This window comes from Neolamprologus multifasciatus, chromosome 6 (assembly GCF_963576455.1).
Source record: "Neolamprologus multifasciatus chromosome 6, fNeoMul1.2, whole genome shotgun sequence".
Lineage (NCBI taxonomy): Eukaryota > Metazoa > Chordata > Actinopteri > Cichliformes > Cichlidae > Neolamprologus > Neolamprologus multifasciatus.
In genome coordinates, this window is record NC_140444.1 from 154,487 (window position 1) to 174,264 (window position 19,778).

At 48.3% G+C, this 19,778-nt stretch overlaps 2 protein-coding genes and 1 long non-coding RNA gene across 3 annotated transcripts; 1 reads left to right on the top strand and 2 right to left on the bottom strand.

The window, feature by feature from the left end:
- The first annotated feature begins 293 nt into the window (after nucleotides 1-293).
- LOC146516007 (uncharacterized) lies at nucleotides 294-4,767 on the top strand. Its single transcript, XR_014874357.1, has 2 exons — nucleotides 294-1,833; nucleotides 1,929-4,767. It is a non-coding gene; the product is annotated as an uncharacterized LOC146516007 (long non-coding RNA).
- Nucleotides 4,397-9,702, bottom strand: soul4 (heme-binding protein soul4). Its single transcript, XM_085161579.1, has 6 exons — nucleotides 9,544-9,702; nucleotides 7,831-8,039; nucleotides 7,003-7,088; nucleotides 6,791-6,932; nucleotides 6,509-6,692; nucleotides 4,397-5,551 (listed from the first exon to the last, which is right to left on the bottom strand). The coding sequence occupies exons 2-6, from the start codon at nucleotides 7,988-7,990 to the stop codon at nucleotides 5,377-5,379; spliced, it is 747 nt and encodes a 248-aa protein (XP_085017705.1). The 5' UTR covers nucleotides 7,991-8,039; nucleotides 9,544-9,702; the 3' UTR covers nucleotides 4,397-5,376.
- Nucleotides 9,703-10,474: 772 nt separating this feature from the next.
- Nucleotides 10,475-18,073, bottom strand: eif4a3 (eukaryotic translation initiation factor 4A3). Its single transcript, XM_085161574.1, has 12 exons — nucleotides 17,802-18,073; nucleotides 14,752-14,824; nucleotides 14,565-14,631; nucleotides 14,411-14,473; nucleotides 14,194-14,326; nucleotides 11,932-12,012; nucleotides 11,679-11,820; nucleotides 11,423-11,561; nucleotides 11,234-11,349; nucleotides 11,053-11,160; nucleotides 10,755-10,882; nucleotides 10,475-10,651 (listed from the first exon to the last, which is right to left on the bottom strand). The coding sequence occupies exons 1-12, from the start codon at nucleotides 17,953-17,955 to the stop codon at nucleotides 10,635-10,637; spliced, it is 1,221 nt and encodes a 406-aa protein (XP_085017700.1). The 5' UTR covers nucleotides 17,956-18,073; the 3' UTR covers nucleotides 10,475-10,634.
- Between the last annotated feature and the right edge of the window lie 1,705 nt (nucleotides 18,074-19,778).

Here is a 19,778-nt window from a genome sequence, read left to right on the forward strand (position 1 = left end):
ACACACACACACACACAACAGACACACACACAACAGACACACACACAACAGGCACACAGACACACACACAACAGACACACACACAGACACACACACAACAGACACAGACACACACACACAACAGACACACACACACACACACAGACACACACACACCTACACACACAGACACACACACACAACAGACACAACAGACAGACACACACACACACACACAGACACACACACACCTACACACACAGACACACACACACAACAGACAGACACACACACACACACACACACACAGACACAACAGACACAACATACAGACACACACACACACAGAGACACACACACACACAACAGACACACACACACAGACACACACACACAGACACAGACACACACACACAACAGACACACACACACACACAGACACAACAGACAGACAGACACACACACACACACACACACAACAGACACACAACAGACACACACAGACACACACACACACACAGACACAGACACACACACAACAGACACACACACACACACACACACACACACACACAGACACACACACACAGACACAACAGACAGACACACACACACACACACACACACACACAACAGACACACACAGACACACACACACACACAGACACACACACACCTACACACACAACAGACACACACACACACAGACACACACACAACAGACACACACACACAACAGACACACACACACACACACACAAATGTCCAGATGATGCCTCTGTAACGGGGGAGTACTCGAGTACTTTTGTAAACTCATGTTTGTTTCCTCTAAACTTTGCTCTTCATCTAAACCGTCGTTGTTCTGCAGAACGAACACGTGCTCACACCTGCTCGCGCCGGCTCGCGCCTGCTCACGCCGAGCCGCTGCAGACGCAGGCTCGACCGGACGTGCTGCCATTTTCTTTATGGACGGATATTCTGAACGCCCCCGCTCCTGACGGCGTTTCAGTGAAGACGAGTGAAGCTGGTGTCAAAGAGCTAATCGCTCAAACATCAGATCAGCTGCTCGATCGGACGCACGCTCAGCCTGCGGCGCCGGAGCCCGGCCCACGCTTCCTCAGGTGATGCTTGTTGGTCATGTGACCATGTGGAGCCTGTTAGTTACAGCTCATCGGCGTCTTTGACCTCAGCTCAGTAACGAGACTCCATCTCCATCCTCAGCCGTCCCTGTTGCCGTGACAACACCCACGCGCCTTCATGTTCTCCTCATTAAGGTCGGTTTGTTCTGCCGCTTTAATGAGGCCGGCTGAAACCAGTGCTCGGCTGTCAGCCTCATTAAACCTCAGCGGCGGCCCTCGGGGTGACCTGAGGCCCCTCCACCCCCGTGCCGCCGCCTGCCGGGCCGCCATAACGCTGCCTCCTCCCCACCACCTCCACATAGAGCCGAGCTCAGACTCCCTGCAGGCAGATAACGATGTAAACCGCTTTAAACTGCAGGGTGACTGCACGCCTCTGGTCAGGAAGGAGGGGGCGGGGCCTTGCTGCTGAGGCCACAGTCGCGTGAGCAGCAGGAAGTGGGCCTGCGTGCGTCAGACTTTAATGTGATGAAACTCTGATGAAACACAGGGAAAGATGCAACACGGCGGCGTTTAACCCTTTCTCCTTCAGATGCTTCGTGTTTCTGTTTTTAACGTCTTCGCCCGCTGAAAGAGGTCGTTTCAGGTGTCAGCGCCGCGGTGAACACGAGGCCGTCAGTCAGCGCTTCTGGTCACCTTCGACGCTTTGATTGGAGCGCTAAAGGTTGTTCCAGAGGTCAGCGACGTGTTTCATCGACCACTTCCTGATGCATCATGGGTAACTGAACCTGCACTTTGCTGGTTACGTAGCGTCACGCTGACGATCCTAGAACAGAAAAATGACCTTTGTTTTAATCTTGGACTAATAAACAGCTGACCAATCAGAGCGAGGCACAGACTCTGGACGCCAGGGGAATGAAAACACGCCGAGTGTCTGAACTCTTCGACAGGATGATGAAGATGAGCTGTCTGAGGTGACCTTCAGGTAGATCTTCCTCTGCAACTGTCGCTTCATGTTTGTCTACCCGAGGCGCTCGGCAACGCCTCCACACAAGCAGCAGCCAATAAAAACACGGCTCTAAACCCGCCACCTCAGACAGACAGCTGACGCTCCGAACGTGGAACCGACCAGACTGTTTGTTTACACGGAGCGACATCAGGGATTCAACCACATGTAAATGTGCGGGTGTGTAACATCTCTGAGCAGCGCTGCGGAGCAGCTGACTCAGCATCAGCCGACCAATCAGCAGCCTCCGCAGCTGCTGATGAAACCTCGTAAGTGCAGCTCACCAACTGAAGGAATCATGTGACACCCCCCCACACACACACCTCCATCACCTGCTTGAACAGGAGCAGGTGGAGGCTGAACACGCTTCAGGCCCAGGATGAAGACGAGGACGAGGAGGAAGCTGAAGCGTTTCAGGAAGTGAGGTCACAGTGGGTCGTTTGATCCCGGAGGCAAGCTGTGATGATGAAGGTCCAGATGGAGCCGGTTTGAGTTTGAGGGAGTTTTCTGCAGCGTCTCCTCTGCGAGAGTGTCGACCTCAGCGCTGCCTGAATAATTGATCACGCCGCTCAGGCGGGCGGGCGGGGCGCTGATGAAAATTTAAAGACTGTGCGCTTTGCTAACGGTGAAAAAGGTGCAGGCAGCGTTTTAAATGGACACTGACATTTCCTCTGAGTGTCCCGCGCTCAGGTCACATTTCTTCTGCTGACCTCTGACCCCTGCCTGCCTCGGAGGGGGCGGCGGTCATATGACCTCCATCTTAGACTGCAGACATCAAGGGTTCACGTTTAGATCAATGTCACTCTGAATGTTTCACACAGACACACACACAGACACACACAGGTAGGCTCTGCCTGCACGGCTGCAGCTTTTCGAGCTCGTGAACAAAGGTGACGACGTCACAGCTACAAACATCACTACATTAGCAAAAAGCTAACACTGTTTATGATCCACGCTGTTTGTGAAACTGCTGAATCGCATCATAAGTGTGCTGCTCTCAGCAATCCCTGTGTCATCTGTGTGAAATTTTTATGATACAAGCAGAAAATCTGTTGTTCACTCTGATGCACACGTGTGATCGGCGCATGAAGATAAACGGCAGCTGGTTACAAAGTTGACAGTGATGTAAATCTATGCTGCTGAGACTCACTTCCACCTTTTATTTCAATATTTCTGCAATGAATTAAAAAGTGTTACATCCTGTCATATCACTCTTTATATAGTGGACACAAATACAGAACGCAGTCGTTTGACCATGATGTGTGAGAATGTGTATTAAAGCAGAACGGCGGCATGTCGGCGGCTTACGTCTCTGTAAGCAGGTCCTTGTCTGTGGTTGGTTGGAGCTGAAGGTGCAGTATTGGAGGGTGTGGGCATCCGTGCTTCAGGGAGTCATGTGATGATGCAGCAGCTTTTTGGCGTGAAGCGTATTCTTAGGGACTGGAAACGACTCCATCAAACACTCCACCTTTGCTCAGGTGGGTGACGCCCTGTCACCAAGCAACAACCCATCATGATCTCCTCTTTAAACTGAGTCAAACCCAATAATCTTTAGTGGCACCTTTCCAAAATGCAACAATATTGGAAAACTGTAACTGGGGAGCGCACACACCTTGGACATTAATGGAAACCCAGTTGTTGTCATTCCTCAGCAGCTGGGGTGGAGGCACGTTTTATGGGGATACAGGCTCCGTCCATGCAGCCTGTGGCTCCTCCCATATTCATGTGGTGGGTTGCAGCATCAAACTCAAGTGGCCGTGCACACTCTGGGAACGACGTTCCACACTGTTGCTCACTGACCCCACATTAGTCCCCAATTTCTCAGTTATGTAAAGTTCTGAGCAGCTGCAGACTTGCAGGAACGGGTCGCCTGCATTCAAGAACGACCTCAAGAACTGATGTCGTCAAAAATCGCAGTGGGTCACTTCTGTCAACTTCTTAACTGGCTTATTATCGAGTGACAACAGACGACCAAACAAATCTAACCTGCTGCTCAGGAGCTCCGCCTGGACTCCAAACATCGGCAAAGCCAGCAGCAAGACTCCGCCCCTCAGCCCCTCCCACACACCAAAAGCGACACAGGATTGAAACTAGAAAAAAAGAAACGACATCTGTAAAAGAAGCTGGTGGCGATAAAGTTTATCCAAAAAAGAAAACAGGAAAGCGTTTTACTCGGCATGCCATCGTTCAGTATCGAAGTGAGCGTTGCTGTTGGGCCCACACAGCGCCCCCTGCAGGCCAATGGGAAACTGAAACATCAAAGCGTAAGAAGCAGAGGTGCCAGGAGGTGCCAGCGAGAACCAATCAGAGCTGCCGAGTCAGAGAACAAGTCAAACTTTTTTGAAATCAAACATTTTATTTCAAGATTTTTACACAAAGCAGGAAAAACAACAACAACAACACAAAATCTACACAACATTCAAAACCTTTGACATCACAGTGACATCACAGGCCTGCGAGGAACCACATGCGAGACGGCAGGATGTCTGAAGGAGTCATGTGACGTGTGATGTGCTTGAATGATTAGAGCAGGTGCAATCCCGTCCTCGAGGGCCGGCGTCCTGCAGGTTTAGACGCGTCCTTGATCCGTCACAGCTGATGTAAACGTCTAAACGACCTCATCAACATGTCTGCAGTTCTCCTGGTAACAAGCTAATCATGTGATTCAGGCGTGCTGACCCAGGGCGAGATCTAACACCTGCAGGACGCCGGCCCTCGAAGCCTGCGATTGGGGACCCCTGATTTAGAGGAATCATCTGGACGCACTGGTGATGTCGGCGCATAAAAAACATCCTGACCCGTGACCCCTCCCCCCTCTGGCAATGACATGTATGAGACCTTCGGGCTCGCCGCACTCGACCACATGTGTTAAGGTTTCAGGCTGCCGCTGATCATGTGATCAATGCCTCAGTCTTTAGACCGGACCGGGGGGAGGGGTTCCTTTTCAGCTGATTGGCTGCTACAATCAGACTAAACTAAGTGCTGGTACCGACACCATGTCACTTCCTGTTTTGCACGCCATGGCAGCGGTCACGATTACATCACCGATGATGATTGCATTACTGGAAAAGATGTGGGCGGAGCCTCCTTTTTGTCTTTGTAAATAAATGTTACACGATGTAAGTAAACCAACAAACCAATCACAATCAGCCGTTATGGCATCATCACCTTGCTCAGCCAATCAGAACAGACCTGTGACGTGTGAGCTAATAGAAAGGGTGGGGCTTAGTGTCCTCATAACAGATGACTGCTCTGATGTCAGTTTGACAGGAAGCTGTGAGTGGACGTGCTGAAATAGAGCATGATGGGAGGAGCCTAAAGATCACGCCTGATGAACCAGAGCTCGTTCCGGCGTCGCGGCACACCCGGGTTCTCGTACACGGCCACGGCGTACCGATCACTGTGCAGCTCATCAGTGGCGCCGAGAATCTCCCACAGCAGCAGGATCTGGCGGCCTACCGTCTCCTCCGTGGTCGTCCCGAAGAACGGCCTGCAGCCAATCAGAAAGCAGAGTCGTTAATTTGATGCAAACCCCGACGCACGCCCACCAGCTGATGACTCAGGGCCTGTCTCAATGTTCGTACTGGTGACACGTCATCAGTCGGAGACCAGGTACCGTTCCAATTCAAAGGACACATCAAGCCGAGAAACATTCCCGGATGTGTTCTCGCTCCGCCCGTTTCATCGAGCACGCATCGGCGGTGACTTCTGTGTATTTGGTACAGCAAAATATCCCAGAATGCATTTTGTCCAAAACTCAAACGCGGCTAAAAAGACATCGCTTTCTGGGTCACAAAGTAAACTAGAATGTAGCTGAACTTCAAATATCTGCTCGATTTATCGAGATGTGCATTTGTCCAAACGAGCTCCGACGTTTTCGGAGACGTCTGTGACCCGCCAGCTCCACAGCAGACCGGGAGGTCGAGGGTCACTGTAGCCGGCGAGAAAAGCGGACGCCCGGCACATCGTTTTCAACCCCCGCCGTCTTTCGCTACTCAGGTTAGACATGATATTTAAGTCTCTTAGATCAGTGTTTATTTGTTCCTAAACCGGTTTGCTGAGACTAAAGTTAAGCTTCTTAACATATTACTCAGTTAAATTAAGGACGGCAGTAAAAACGCCGGACCGGTGACATCATCAAGTACGCTGGCGTTCCAATTGTACGAATCGCGAGTCCGTGCTCGAGTCCTGCTCACGTTCTCAGCAAGTCTGGACTTCGTACTTGAGAATTGAGAAAGGGCTTCAGCATTCGACCATCTGACGCGTCACTTCCTGTCACCTCTTCATGTCTGCTGATGGTTGAAGTATGACCACAACAGCCAATCAGTGCTGAGCTCGCTGCTGCAGCTTCAATCATTTGATTGTCATCGTTGTCTGATGTCACATTTCCTGTTCAGGTTGTCTTCTGTGACCCCGCCCACATCACAAACCACAATGAGCTTCTCACCTGGTGACCACTCTGATTGGCTGTCTGTAGACGATGCTGATGTCAGGGTCGCAGGATTGCGGCGGGCTGTGCTGGAGCGCCGCGGGAAGGAAAAACGCCGTCTCCACATCCTTCTCAAATGTCTTGCCGTCCTTCGCCATACGGATGTAACTGATGACGGGTACGGTCATCCCCAGGTATCTACCTGTACATGAGCAACAACACAATCACGTGACCTGCAGACATTGATCGCAGCTGAACGGTCCAGCAAGCGTGCGGTGCGGGTGGCGGGCGTAGCCTGACCTGCAGAATTCTCCTTGCAGATGAAGCGCATCAGCTTCATGAAGGCCGTGGAGATGCTCTGCTCGTACAGGTCGTCTCCTCGTGTCACGCACGCCCAGTGACCCGCCGGGTACAGCCGCTCCTCGTACTGCACCTCACCCATCTGTGGGTGGTACCACACGTCAGCACTGACGGAGAGGGAGCGGGGTTAGGGGTAGGGTCAGGGCATTTACCTTCTCGTGGCTTGAGATGGTTGTGAAGGGGAGGGGCTCCCTCTGCTGGCTGTTGCGTGTCATTTCCTGTATGGGTCCTCTCATTTCTGGAAAACAGAACAGGAAGTTTTCTGTGCAGTAATTGATTACACAGCAGAGAAGATGTCATCACAGCAGACGTCGTTCTGAAAGTGCGGTGACTGACTTTAAGGATGTGATCATTTAACCACCTTCTTCACTCACTATGTATTAACAGACCTCTCTGCATTGAATCATATCTGTTATTAATCTCTGTCTCTCTTCCACAGCATGTCTTTATCCTGTCTTCCTTCTCTCACCCCAACCAATCACAGCAGATGGCCCCGCCCCTCCCTGAGCCTGGTTCTGCTGGAGGTTTCTTCCTGTTAAAAGGGAGTTTTTCCTTCCCACTGTCACCAAAGTGCTGCTCATAGGGGGTCATATGATTGTTGGGTTTTTCTCTGCATGTGTTATTGTAGGGTCAACTGTACTATATAAAGCTCCTTGAGGCGACTGTTGTTGTGATTTGGCGCTGTGTAAATAAAACTGAATTGAAGTGAGACAGCAACCAGCTGAGGAGAGGCGGCAGTGGCTACCACGAAGCCTCCACCATGGATCAGAGCACTACGGTGGGGCGGAGCCACTCAGACAGGTAAGTTTTCATTCTGAGTGGCTCCGCCCCTTTTTGGGGCGAAATATGACAGGTGAAAAAAACCACCTGAACATCTCCATGCTGAGCATCAATCAGAGGCCTTGTACAGAAATAAGCACATAAACAATCAACGATCAATCAGTGCCTGCATCACACAGAAACTGGCCCCACCCCCTGACCTTGAGGAACTGACACCTGGTGTGTGCTGGCGACGGCCTGCCAGTGACTCATCAGGCGCTCCGACTCATCTTCATCCATTGGCTCGGGGTTGTCTGTGATGTCATCGTCCAGCTGCTCGTCATCCAATCCATCGAGATCCTCCAAAGAGATCAGTGCCATGACCGTCGACCTGCAGAAAATCCGCTGAGAGGAGGTGGGGATGCGACTCCTGCAGAAAGATGAGGAATTTGTCAGAAACATGTGACCAGGAAAAGCCTACTGCAGCCAATCAGAGCTAGCCATGATTGGTTCGTGTAATAACCATGTTGTGCACGCACTTAGAACACAATTATGCTATAACAGGAACCCTGTTTTACCCTAAACCATAACCTTTAACCTAAACTCTGTCGGGTGAAGTACCCATCCTTCACATCATCGTGGCCTGACCTGAGGCGGAGCCAGGCTACAGCGGAGGCGGAGCTCCAGGTTAACTGGTTAGAGTTGTTTACATATTCCACACTCCGGGTACCACATGTTGCATCATCGTGATGCGTGCTCAGTCACCCGGGTAAGTAAATCTCCAAAGGTTGATTCTGTTCATCTGGACGTTTTCAGTGGGAGAAACGTTTCGTCATCATCAGGTGACTTCTTCAGTCTCAGCTGCAGGTTTCAATCTTATCAACAGGACATTTGCATAATGACTGAAACCAGCCACTGAAGGAACGATGGGCTTGAGGTCAGTTCCTTGATCTTAATTATGCAAATTCTCATGACCACTGATCAACATCCATTGATCAACAACCATGAGTCCCATTCACAGAGAGGCTGCAATCACAGCATGTAAGATGGTGACAGATGTACCCTTAGGCCCCCTCCTCAATTCAGAGATGGTCTTTCCCAAAGAGGCCATTTACGTGGAAAGACCATCTCTGAATTATCCAAATGTTCTGTTTATAAGATTGAAACCTGCTGAGACGGAAGAAGTCACCTGATGAGTGACGAAACGTTTCTCCCACTGAAAACGTCCAGATGAACAGAATCAACCTTTGGACACATGTTGGATCCACAGTCTTTTTCACCGAGCAGCCCTCTCTGTCTGTCAGTCAGTGTGTCCGTCATGCAGTAAGATTAAAGACCTGCCAAAAACAGCTCTACGTCTCCAGCTCGTACGTTAAATTATAATAATAATTCAGAACAACAACCTCAGACTTCCTTCCGCCTGGTCTCCCGGTCATCCTTACCGCGGATCCAACAGGTGAACACGGAGATCTAAACAACTGTAACACTGCCCGGGTGCCGTTAGCACGGTGCTAAAGCTAGCGCGGAGCCACTATTAGCACAGCTAGTTTAATTAGCAAAAGCTAAACGCGATGATCAGCTCCCGGTCATCCTTACCGCGGATCCAACAGGTGAACACGGAGATCTAAACAACACACGCCCGGGTGCCGTTAGCACGGTGCTAAAGCTAGCGCGGAGCCACTATTAGCACAGCTAGTTTAATTAGCAAAAGCTAAACGCGATGATCAGCTCCCGGTCATCCTTACCGCGGATCCAACAGGTGAACACGGAGATCTAAACAACACACTGCCCGGGTGCCGTTAGCACGGTGCTAAAGCTAGCGCGGAGCCACTATTAGCACAGCTAGTTTAATTAGCAAAAGCTAAGCGCGATGATCAGCTCCCGGTCAGAGCGCTTAGCTCGATCCGGTTCGTGTTACCAGGTTCTGCACTCACCTGTCCGCCAGGTGAGACCACAGATATCGACGCGTCTGTGAAACAGAACAACAAACTGTTTCTTCTTCTCCGCTTTCGGCAGCCTAGCTGCTTCACGACGACGGCACCGGAAATACGTCACCGTCACACTAGGACCGACTACAAAAGAAGAAGAGAACTCCTGATTAGCCAATCAGAGAGCAGCGCAGTGAACGTTTGATACTGCAGCTGCATCGTCATCAATGATTCATGTGAATACACCTGATCAGGTGTTCTGTCCTGCTGCTGTAAATCAAAGTTAATAGTTTTATGCTCTACAGCAGCGGTCCCCTTTTCTGCGCAATGGACCGGTTTACGACAATATTTTCACAAACCGGCCTTTAAGGTATCGCGGATAAATACAACAAAATAAAACCAGCACCAACAAATCAAGTTAACGATAAATTTAAAAAAAAAAAAAAAAAAGATTACCCTGAAAACCAATAAAAACCTTGAAAACCATAAATTTCACACCCAGGCCTCAACTCTTGCGTCCCAGTGCCAAACGACTCACATACCAGTCCGTGGCCGTGGTTGGGGACCACTACTGTGACAGTCAGGTAACACCTGTCCACTGTACAAGTGATCAGACACGTTACTAAAGCATAAGGTCAGAAAGAGAACACCCAAACACTGCAGTTTTTATCTGTGGTTGCTGCTCACAGCAAATACACTCAGGTTTCCCCACATGTACACAGGCTGTGGTGGGAGTGGTAATAACACAGGTGTGTTCAGCAGCATCGATCCTGTGTGGGCGTTGCTCCGCACTGCTGAAGGAGCGCTCGTCTGGTTCACCTCCAAAGACAAACCTGAGGTTACCTCGAGGGGTGGAGCCAGCCTGACATAGTCTGTGACTACTTTTAGGAGTTTTGACTGGTCGCTGCAGATGAGCTCATAGTAACGACACGCCACCTTAACATCTGGAACCAAAACTTTATTTACAAAAACAAACCTGCCGTCTTACAGTCATTTTAACCTCAACATTAAAAAAAAAAATTCTAAAACTATTAAAAAACAAACAGGAAGAAAAAAATGAATTGAAGGGGCGGGGCTCTGGTGTGATGTCATCCAGGTTAGATCAAATCAGCAACTGCAGAGAGAAAAACAGTGAACCAATCAGTGAACAGAATCAGACCGACAACAACAACATGTGAACAGTGACATCAGCAGGCCCCTGATTGGCTGCCTCGTACCGTTCATGGGCATCTCGTCGATCTGGGTGGAGTAATACTGCTCGATGTCTCGCAGGATGCGGATGTCGTCATTCTTCACAAAGTTGATGGCCACACCCTTACGCCCATAACGCCCCGACCGGCCAATCCTGAAGGAGGTCAGAGGTCATAGCATTAGTCACGAATAAACACTCCTGCTCTCCTCAAAGGACCACCGGACCCAAACCTGTCTAAGCCCCTCCCCCAAAGCACTCTGCTCAAGTCTCCTCCCTGACTGGTGCGGAAGGACACGTGGGGACTAGTTTGTGTGGAGGGATACCTGTGGATGTAGAGCTCTCTGTTGTTGGGCAGGTCATAGTTGATGATGAGTGAAACCTGAGGAACATCCAGGCCTCGAGCCCAGACATCGGTGGAGATCAGCACACGACTGAAACACAAAAACCCAGAAGGTCAGTCTCTGGATCAGAATCTGGTCCTGGTCCTGGACCTGGTCCGCTCACCTGGCTCCTGATCTGAACTCCTTCATGATGGACTCCCTCTCCTTCTGCGGCATGTCTCCGTGCATCGATGACACCGTGAAGTTGGCCTCCCTCATCTTCTCTGTCAGCCAGTCCACCTGAAACAAACACACTACGTTTCCCATGATGCTCTGATGATGCACCTGCTCACACAGGAGGACGTGCACAGACCTTCCTCTTGGTGTTGCAGAAGATGACGGCCTGCGTGATGGTCAGCGTGTCGTAAAGGTCGCACAGCGTGTCGAACTTCCACTCCTCCCTCTCCACGGCAACAAAGAACTGCTTTATCCCCTCCAAGGTCAGCTCATCACTGCGGCCGAGAGACATCAACATACAGAGAGAGAGACGTGGTGAGAGTAAGGTGGGATCAAGTTTCACTCTGAATAATCTCAGCTCCACGTTTCTGCCAGGAACCCGATCAACTGACCGTTTGACGAGGATGCGGATCGGGTCGGTCATGAACTTGTTGGTCATCTCCAGGATCTCGTGCGGCAGCGTGGCGCTGATCAGGACCACCTGCGTGGCGGGGGGCAGGTAGCGGTACACGTCGTAGATCTGCTCCTTAAAACCTGGACACAGAAAGCCGACAGGAAGTTAGATGCTGGACAGGTGTTTCAGTCTGGTGGTTACGGTATGACATCACAGAGGGTGCGTTCCTGCTCCAGGTGACTCGCGCTCACCTTTGTTGAGCATCTCGTCTGCCTCGTCCAGCACCAGCATCTTGATGGCTCTCGTTCTCAGGCTGCGGCGCCGAATCATGTCTGAAGTAAACAAACAAAGGTGAGCTCCTATTGGCTATTGCAGTCAGGGGCTGGCCAATCAGGAGCCAGAAGCTGAACAACACATGGTGTCCAGACATTTCCTCCAGACACACAGGGTGATTAATAAAACTCCACACAGCGTAATGTTGTGATGTTTAGTCTAATAATAAAAGCAGTTGCCTTTTCAGGCCAGCAGATGGCGCCATTTGTCGCTAGCGTGTCAGCACCTGGGATAAAGTCGGTAAAACAAAGATGGACGCAGAGAAAGAAAACTCTTCGACGCGGCATCAGAGCCAACGCTGCCTTTCCCGTCTACAGAATCTAAAAAATTTACAGTGACCATCAAAACCATGAACAAATGTTGCCGCAAAGTTTATTTTGTGACACCATGGAACAAACGATAGCACAATATGAAACGATAAATGTTTTTATTTTGTCATCCGAGACATATCGAACAGCCTTACTTCAACGTAACATCGTCTGTGCGTGTGAGATTGTGCGTGCAGGGAACACCCGGAGCAACCGACTCCGTTCTCCTCTCCAGCTCGAGACCTCAGAGCACAAACAACCTTTTACGTAACTGAAGCGAACGTGTTTCACATCCTGTTTCCAGCAGCTGTCGTTCATGGGCTCAAATTGTCAAATTGTGCTCATAAATATTTTGAACTTGTAAATCAGTTTTGTATGAGTAAAAAGAATTTGTGTGGACTTAGTCAAAAAATACGTGTGAAACTCTTCACTCAAGTTTCAAGTTACAATTACAAATTTTGACCCTATTTTTCTTCCTGTCAGCTGATTGGTCAATGTCATGTCAATCACAAATTTAACTATCCAATCAGAGTTAGGCTGTTGGAGGGATGCTTTATGGAGCTTCAGGTCCTGAGGGAATAAATGTCCTTTTACATGCCAGCCCAGCGTTTTCCTTCAGTGTTTTGGAAATGACAGTCTTCACTATTGGGGAAAGCTACAAATCTTTCTGGTTATGAGTTAGCGATTCATGTTTTTATTAAACATTTGAAGAACATTTGAAAACAACACACATAAAGTCAGAGACAGAAACGACAGGAGCATCTAGTGCAGGTAGAGCTGCTGCCCACAGAGCTCAGCAGCCAGCAACAAACTCTGCATCCTTGGCTTTTAGTTAGCAGTTAGCATTAGCAGCACATGCTGCGTCCGATGTGAAAGGACCTTCATGCTGCGCACTGTGACTCACAGCGATGGTCCCGGGTCAGCCCTGACTTTGTGTTAAACTAATCCTAAAGTAATAATGGTGTTTCTAACCACTGATATAGCAAAACAACTTCATCCTTTCAACAGCTGCTGAAAGTTAGAGGACCTCGCTGCTATCAGATATTTACACAGAGATCCTCCAGCTTCAAACTGTATTAGCACCCCTCCGACAGCCAAATCCATCTGTTCTCTGATTGGATAGTTAAATTTGTGATTGACATGACATTGGCCAATCAGCTGACAGGAAGAAAAATCAGGTCAAAATTCTTGTAACTTGAAACTTGAGTGCAGACTTTCACACACAAATTCTTTTTACTCATACAAAACTGATTTACAAGCACAAAATATTTATGACCACAATTTGAGCTCATAGTCTTTCACACTGTTCACGTTTTGTGTGTGACTGTGGAGCAGAGCCGCGGCTGCGTCCAGCGCTGACAGGTGAACTGACAGTCTGGTGGGTTTGTTCCAGTGAAATGTGTCAGCGTACAGAGACACGTTGGACAATTTCCCGGTCCCAGCCTGTGGGAACAGTTTGGAAAAGCCCCTTCCTGGTGTGGAAGTCCTGACCTCAGCCCCACAGAACAGCAGTGGGCTGTGAGCCTCCAACATCGACCTCACGGACGTGCGTCCAGCTGCTTCCTGTTAAAGCCTGTGGATTAAGACGGAGGTCGAACGAGTTCACGCGAGCCTGAAGGCAGACGAGTGAACGACATCACGCCTCTTTCACACCGCCAGGCCACCAGCAGATAAATGTTTTCACTTCCTGTTTCAAGGTGGCGTTGTTAACGGGCTTCTCGCCATCCTGAGCGCCGAGATCATGACCTGGAAACAGGTTTCGTCTGACTGGATCTCGTTTCATCAAATTATGATGTGGGAGCGTCTCCCACCTCAAGCGATCGGACGCGACGATGACAGCAGGTGCGGGTCACATGCCCTACTCAAACTCACCGAACACGCGTCCTGGCGTGCCCGCCACGACGTGCTGGCCGTAGTCAAGCTTGCGTATGTCCTCACCCACGTTGGTGCCCCCGATGCAGGCGTGACACTGCACGTTCATGTAGTCTCCCAGAGCGAGCAGCACCTGCGCACACGTGCAAACAGCCAATCAGAAAACAGCACATACGATCACAGGTGATCAGCCAGCTGTGGCGAGGGGCGGGCATACCTTCTGAATCTGTCCAGCGAGCTCTCGAGTCGGAGCGAGGATCAGAGCCTGCGTCTCCCTCACCTGCAGACAGGAAACGCATCACAGTGTCACAATAACAGTTTAACCCATCTGCTTGAGAAGGCCACGCCCACCGAGGCTGCAACAGACTCACCTGGATGTCGAGACACTGCAGCACAGACACGCAGAAGGTGGCGGTCTTTCCCGTTCCAGACTGAGACCTGCAGACAGCAGCTGTTAGAACATCTGGAGGCTCGAGAGCTGCACGGCAACAAGAACAGCGAGGGAAGAGGAAAGGAGGGAAGGAGGGAAGGACGAGGAGAGAGGAGGGAAACGCTTACTGAGCGATGACATCACGGCCTTTGATGATCTGCTTGATGGCTCGCTGCTGGATCGCTGACGGCTTCTCAAATCCTGCAACACGAACAGAAAACTTTATTTACAACAAGCAAAGCGCACAAAACATCTGTCCTTCAAACAACTTGATTTTAACCGGCGACAGGTTTCTGAAATCCTGATTCTGAAATCCTCCAGGGTTCCTGAAAGCAGCGAGACGACGCCACTCAGTGACATCAGGGTCATTAGAATAGAATAGAATAGCCTTTATTGTCATTGTACAAAGTACAACGAAATTGGAGTGCCACTCCCTTGGTGCAAAATGCAAAATAAATATAAATGTAAAATATAAAAAGTACAATAAAACAACCGAAGTACTCAGACAATAATAAGTACAATATATACAGGATAGCAGCATAATATAATGATAGTATGAATAAGCAGCATAATATAGTGACAATGGCAAGTATAGTTAAGCAGGTTTAATTGTTTTGTGCTTATTTACTACGGTGATAGCTCTGGGAAAGAAGCTATCCCTGAATCTGTTTGTCCTGGTTTTATGTGACCTGTACCGTCGGCCTGACGGTAATAGTTCAAACAGTTGGTTACTGGGGTGAGAGTAGTCCTTAATGATATTGCCAGCTCTGCTGAGGTATCGGGAGTTCGCAATGGCCTCCAGGCTGGGCAGAGAGCAGCCAGTGATCTTCTGGGCTGTGTTGCTGACCCTCTGCAGTCCTTTCCTGTCTGCAACTGAGCACCCTGCATACCACGTTGTTATGCCGTACGTTAGGATGCTCTCTATGGTGGCTCTATAGAATGTCACCAGCAGCCTCTCCTCCAGTAACCTGACGCACGCAGCAGCCCCGGGAAGGCGACGGCGGCCCCAATTAAAGCTTCCTCCTTTTTTCCACAGATCTGTGCCGTGCGACCCGGTTATCTCCCGATAACCTTATCAGTCACTAAATGTGCTTTTTCTGTAACTCGACCTGTGTGCGGCGTTTTCAGCGGAGTGTTCTGACTGATGCATGAAACCATCTATTTTTAGATAGAAGTTGTAACGGCCGCCATTTTCTTTGTGAGTCTTTCTACACGGCGTGCTGCGGGGAAACGTCTGAGGTTGGTTTGGAGCAGCTGACAGCTCTTTGTTGCTTCTCTCTGTCACCTGAGAAGAGCTCTGTGCTGTTTCAGTCTGAGGTGGGCGCCGGTTTGTGCCAGAACTTACATTGTGCAGTTTTCCGTGTCAGATGTTTCATAACCAAACCGTGTTGGCAACAGAGGCGGCCCTCGTTTAGGAATAAGGTCTGGACTTGTGTGGACTGGTCCGTCTGTTTGTAGCTACCTGGTTCTGCCTCGTCTAAACTGGTCGTGCTGGGATTCTCTGTCCCCGCATCCATAATCAGTGGATTTTGCGTCACCATGAAACAACCGATAGCATGTCGCACAGCCCTGGGCCAGATGTATCCTTTGTACCCCACCCCATCCCAGGATTCATTGGGAGGCGATGGCGGTGATGTTCAAGCGGGTAAAGAGTAAACGCCACATTTATTTGTGTAGAAATGTTCCAACAGTGACGTTGACTTCCTCTTCCTCTGCTCAGAGTCTGCTTTAAGCTCACAGACACCGTGACGATACTTCAAGGTGCAGACAGGCTGCTGCAACCTTCACTCTGACCAACATCGGCCACACTCAGGCCCGCTCAGTGTCTCTGCTCGTTCTGTTCGGAGGCTTTAACGTTTGTTTTCACAAAAAGAAACTAATGACTGTCAATATGTTTGATTTAGTTGTGCTCTAAGTGCGGATGTAAAACAAACATTTTATTGAAGAATGAGACGGTTATTTCATAGATGCTCTTAAATAAATCAGACGGTCTCTAAGAAGCTTCGAGCTCACAGCAAGTATGTAACCAGGACTAATTACTGCAACTCCTAAACCTGCAGAAGAACATGAACACAGCCGGTTTGCCCAGCACTGGCCTCACACACGTCACACCACATTATTAAAACCATGGTGATTCAGGTGACTTTGGATAGAATAGGTTCCCCATCAACAGGTTCTTCTCTACTGGGTTCATAAACCATTTAGACCAGTAAAAACATCGCTTCATGAAAGCGGTGCTGGTGATGCTGTTGTTTAAACTTCACTGAGGTTATAATCAGCTGATAACAGCAATGCTAGTCCCTCTAACATCTACGGTTAGAGAAGATCGCGGCTCTACCACACCACCACCACTTTGAAAATACTGAATTTAGTGACAGAAAAACCTAAAAAGTATTTTAATTATCTTTCTGACAGCATTTTTTTCTAATCAGGTTAAAAGGAAGCACATCCTTAAAGACTTTTAACTCGATCAAATATCAGAAAAATATACATTTCATATCCAATCCTTCCTAAAATAAGAGCTCAGTTTTAACATTTTATATGAGTTTTACCCAACTAATGATTTTATTACACTGAGATTTAAAGTGGATGTTTTCTGTGATAGGCAGAGAATTTGTAATGCCTGCAGGCCGGTTATCAGCTCACTCAGTGCTAAAGTGGAATTTAATTAACAGTTTAATGGAAAATATTTTATTGACAAATGGGGAGAATTCAGAGCTGATCTCGAGCTGTTTGATGAGGCTCTGAAGGTTGTTCGGATCAAATAATTTGATTGAACATGATCAACAGATGAATGCTTCTTTGTTTGTACACATTTCAAAGTTTTTGTTTCCTACATCACACTGAGCCACTGGACCAAGCCGGGTCACACACCGGCTCAGCAGCCCCAGAGTCCGGTCTAAAGTCAGGTCTATCAGAACATCTGTTTCTCCGCCACTGAAAGTGCGCAGACACGTTAGCAGGTCGGGCTAATGCTAATTGGAGAGCTTCTGGAAAAAACTAAAAGCCGGATAGTCAGTCTAACGGCACCCCTCCGGATACGATGCCCCCGGGGTCGAACCGAGGACAGTGAAATATCTTTGATTCGCCTACTCAAACACACTGCGCCGATGTTAGCTTTACAGATGACTAGCTGAGCTAGCTTTCCCCCCGGAGGCCGCGCCGAACCCCGGCCTACCGTAGGCGTAGATCCCGCGGAGAAGGTCCTCCCGGAGGCCCATGGTGTCGAAGGTAGGGGTGACGTCCACCTCCTCGCTGGTCTCAAACTCCACCTTGGTCATATCTTCCTCCTTCAGGATCCTCTTCCTACCCTGAGCCCCGGTAGCAGCCATGTTCCTCGGAGCTTTTAATCCTACTGAATGTCGCAGAAGTCCGGATTCACCAGTCCGCGCTTCAACGCGCTGCTAAGCTAACTGCTAACGAGAGAAAGAAGCACGTGTCGCTACGCCGATGACGTCAGCAGCGGGCGACGAGGATTTTACGTCACAGCAGAAAAAAATAACAAACTTCCGGGTTCTTTATCAGCGTACTCGGAGGCCGACACAGAATAAAATGTAAACCTGATCAAATGATGACAAACTGATCAATACATGAATAAGAAAGTGTCTCAGTGATCGATCTACCCGGAACAGACGGACTTCTGAAAACAAGGAATAACATATATATAACTATATATACAAAACACTATTTATTTACATATTTGCTTCTTACACCGGATTGTATATTTGTGCATTTGTTTCCTTCCCCCCGTTTTTTCTGGTAATACTGTTCATATAAATATAGTGCTGCAGAACTGTGCACCTTCCCCCACACACACACGTTTGCACTGAGTTGGGGATGCTCTGTATCTCATTGTACAACTGTAAACACACTAGAGATGGCACGATACCACTTTAATATGTCCGATATCGATACCATAAATTTGGATATCTGCCGATACCGATATGAATCCAATATAGTGTTTTTTAATCAATAAAACTGTTTTTTTTTAATATCTTGCTGCATTTTGTATAAGTTCATACTCAAGTTTAAATAAACAACACTAAAGCTTTTCTGTTATATCTGTATGTAAAAATTACACTGCACCCAAAATATTTCATAGTTCAGCAATACTGATCAATCTAATAAACTTAAACCTGCTCTATTCTCCCTATTCTCGTATTTTAAAGAGTACTTAGCAGAAATATTAAGCAACCTAACTAACAGGGTTGCAAACTCCCAGCAAAAAAAAATAGGGAACCACCCCCCACCTCATGATGCTTAATTGACATAATCAACTTTAATTTGATGCAGTGTGGAAAAAAAATGCACAGAAATAAATTATTTTTCAAGAATAATTAAATAGATTCAACATCTTTCTTCAACAGAACTGCAGACTGCACAGATGGTTCCCAAAGGAAAAAGTACTACAGCTTAGTAGGGTATATTAGAATTAACAGTTACTATATACAGTAATGGACTTCTATACAGTTTACATCAGATTAAAACTTTGGGTGTAAGATTCAGATAATTATTTATTAAAAGCTCGACATTTTAAATGAGAATAAGAAAGAAAAGTATGTCTCTGTGCCCCCTTTTCCCTGTTCATGCCCTATCGGCCCCCCTGGCTAAACTTTGCTAGATCCGCCCCTGCACAGTTACGTCAGCTGTAGAAAAAGATCCTGGTGTAGAAATAATATTAAATAAATTCTAACAGAAAAGCCGATCAGCTGATCATTGATCAGTTTCACGATTGAAGTAGCAGCAAGAAGAGGCAGTCGCTCCATATATCGGTTGTTAAGCTTAACGTGGGAACGCTTTACAGACATTCAGAGATGAACTTACACACTTGCTTTACTTCTCTCTGGGAAAACTTCCTCGGAGATGAAATGCTGGTTTGGTAGCGACGCTACAAATACACACAGCCGCTCTATCACGTGAGCACACACACACACACACTTTTTACAAATAAATAACTGAACAGTGGGGTGTGTGTAATTATTCAGCCCCCTGAATCAATACTTTGTAGGACCAGCTTTTGCTGCAGTTGCAGCTGCCAGTCTTTTAGGGTCTGTCTCTACCAGCTTTGCACATCTACAGACTGAAATCTTTGCCCATTCTTCTTTGAAACAGCTCCAGCTCAGTCAGATTAGATGGACAGCGTTTGTGAACAGTT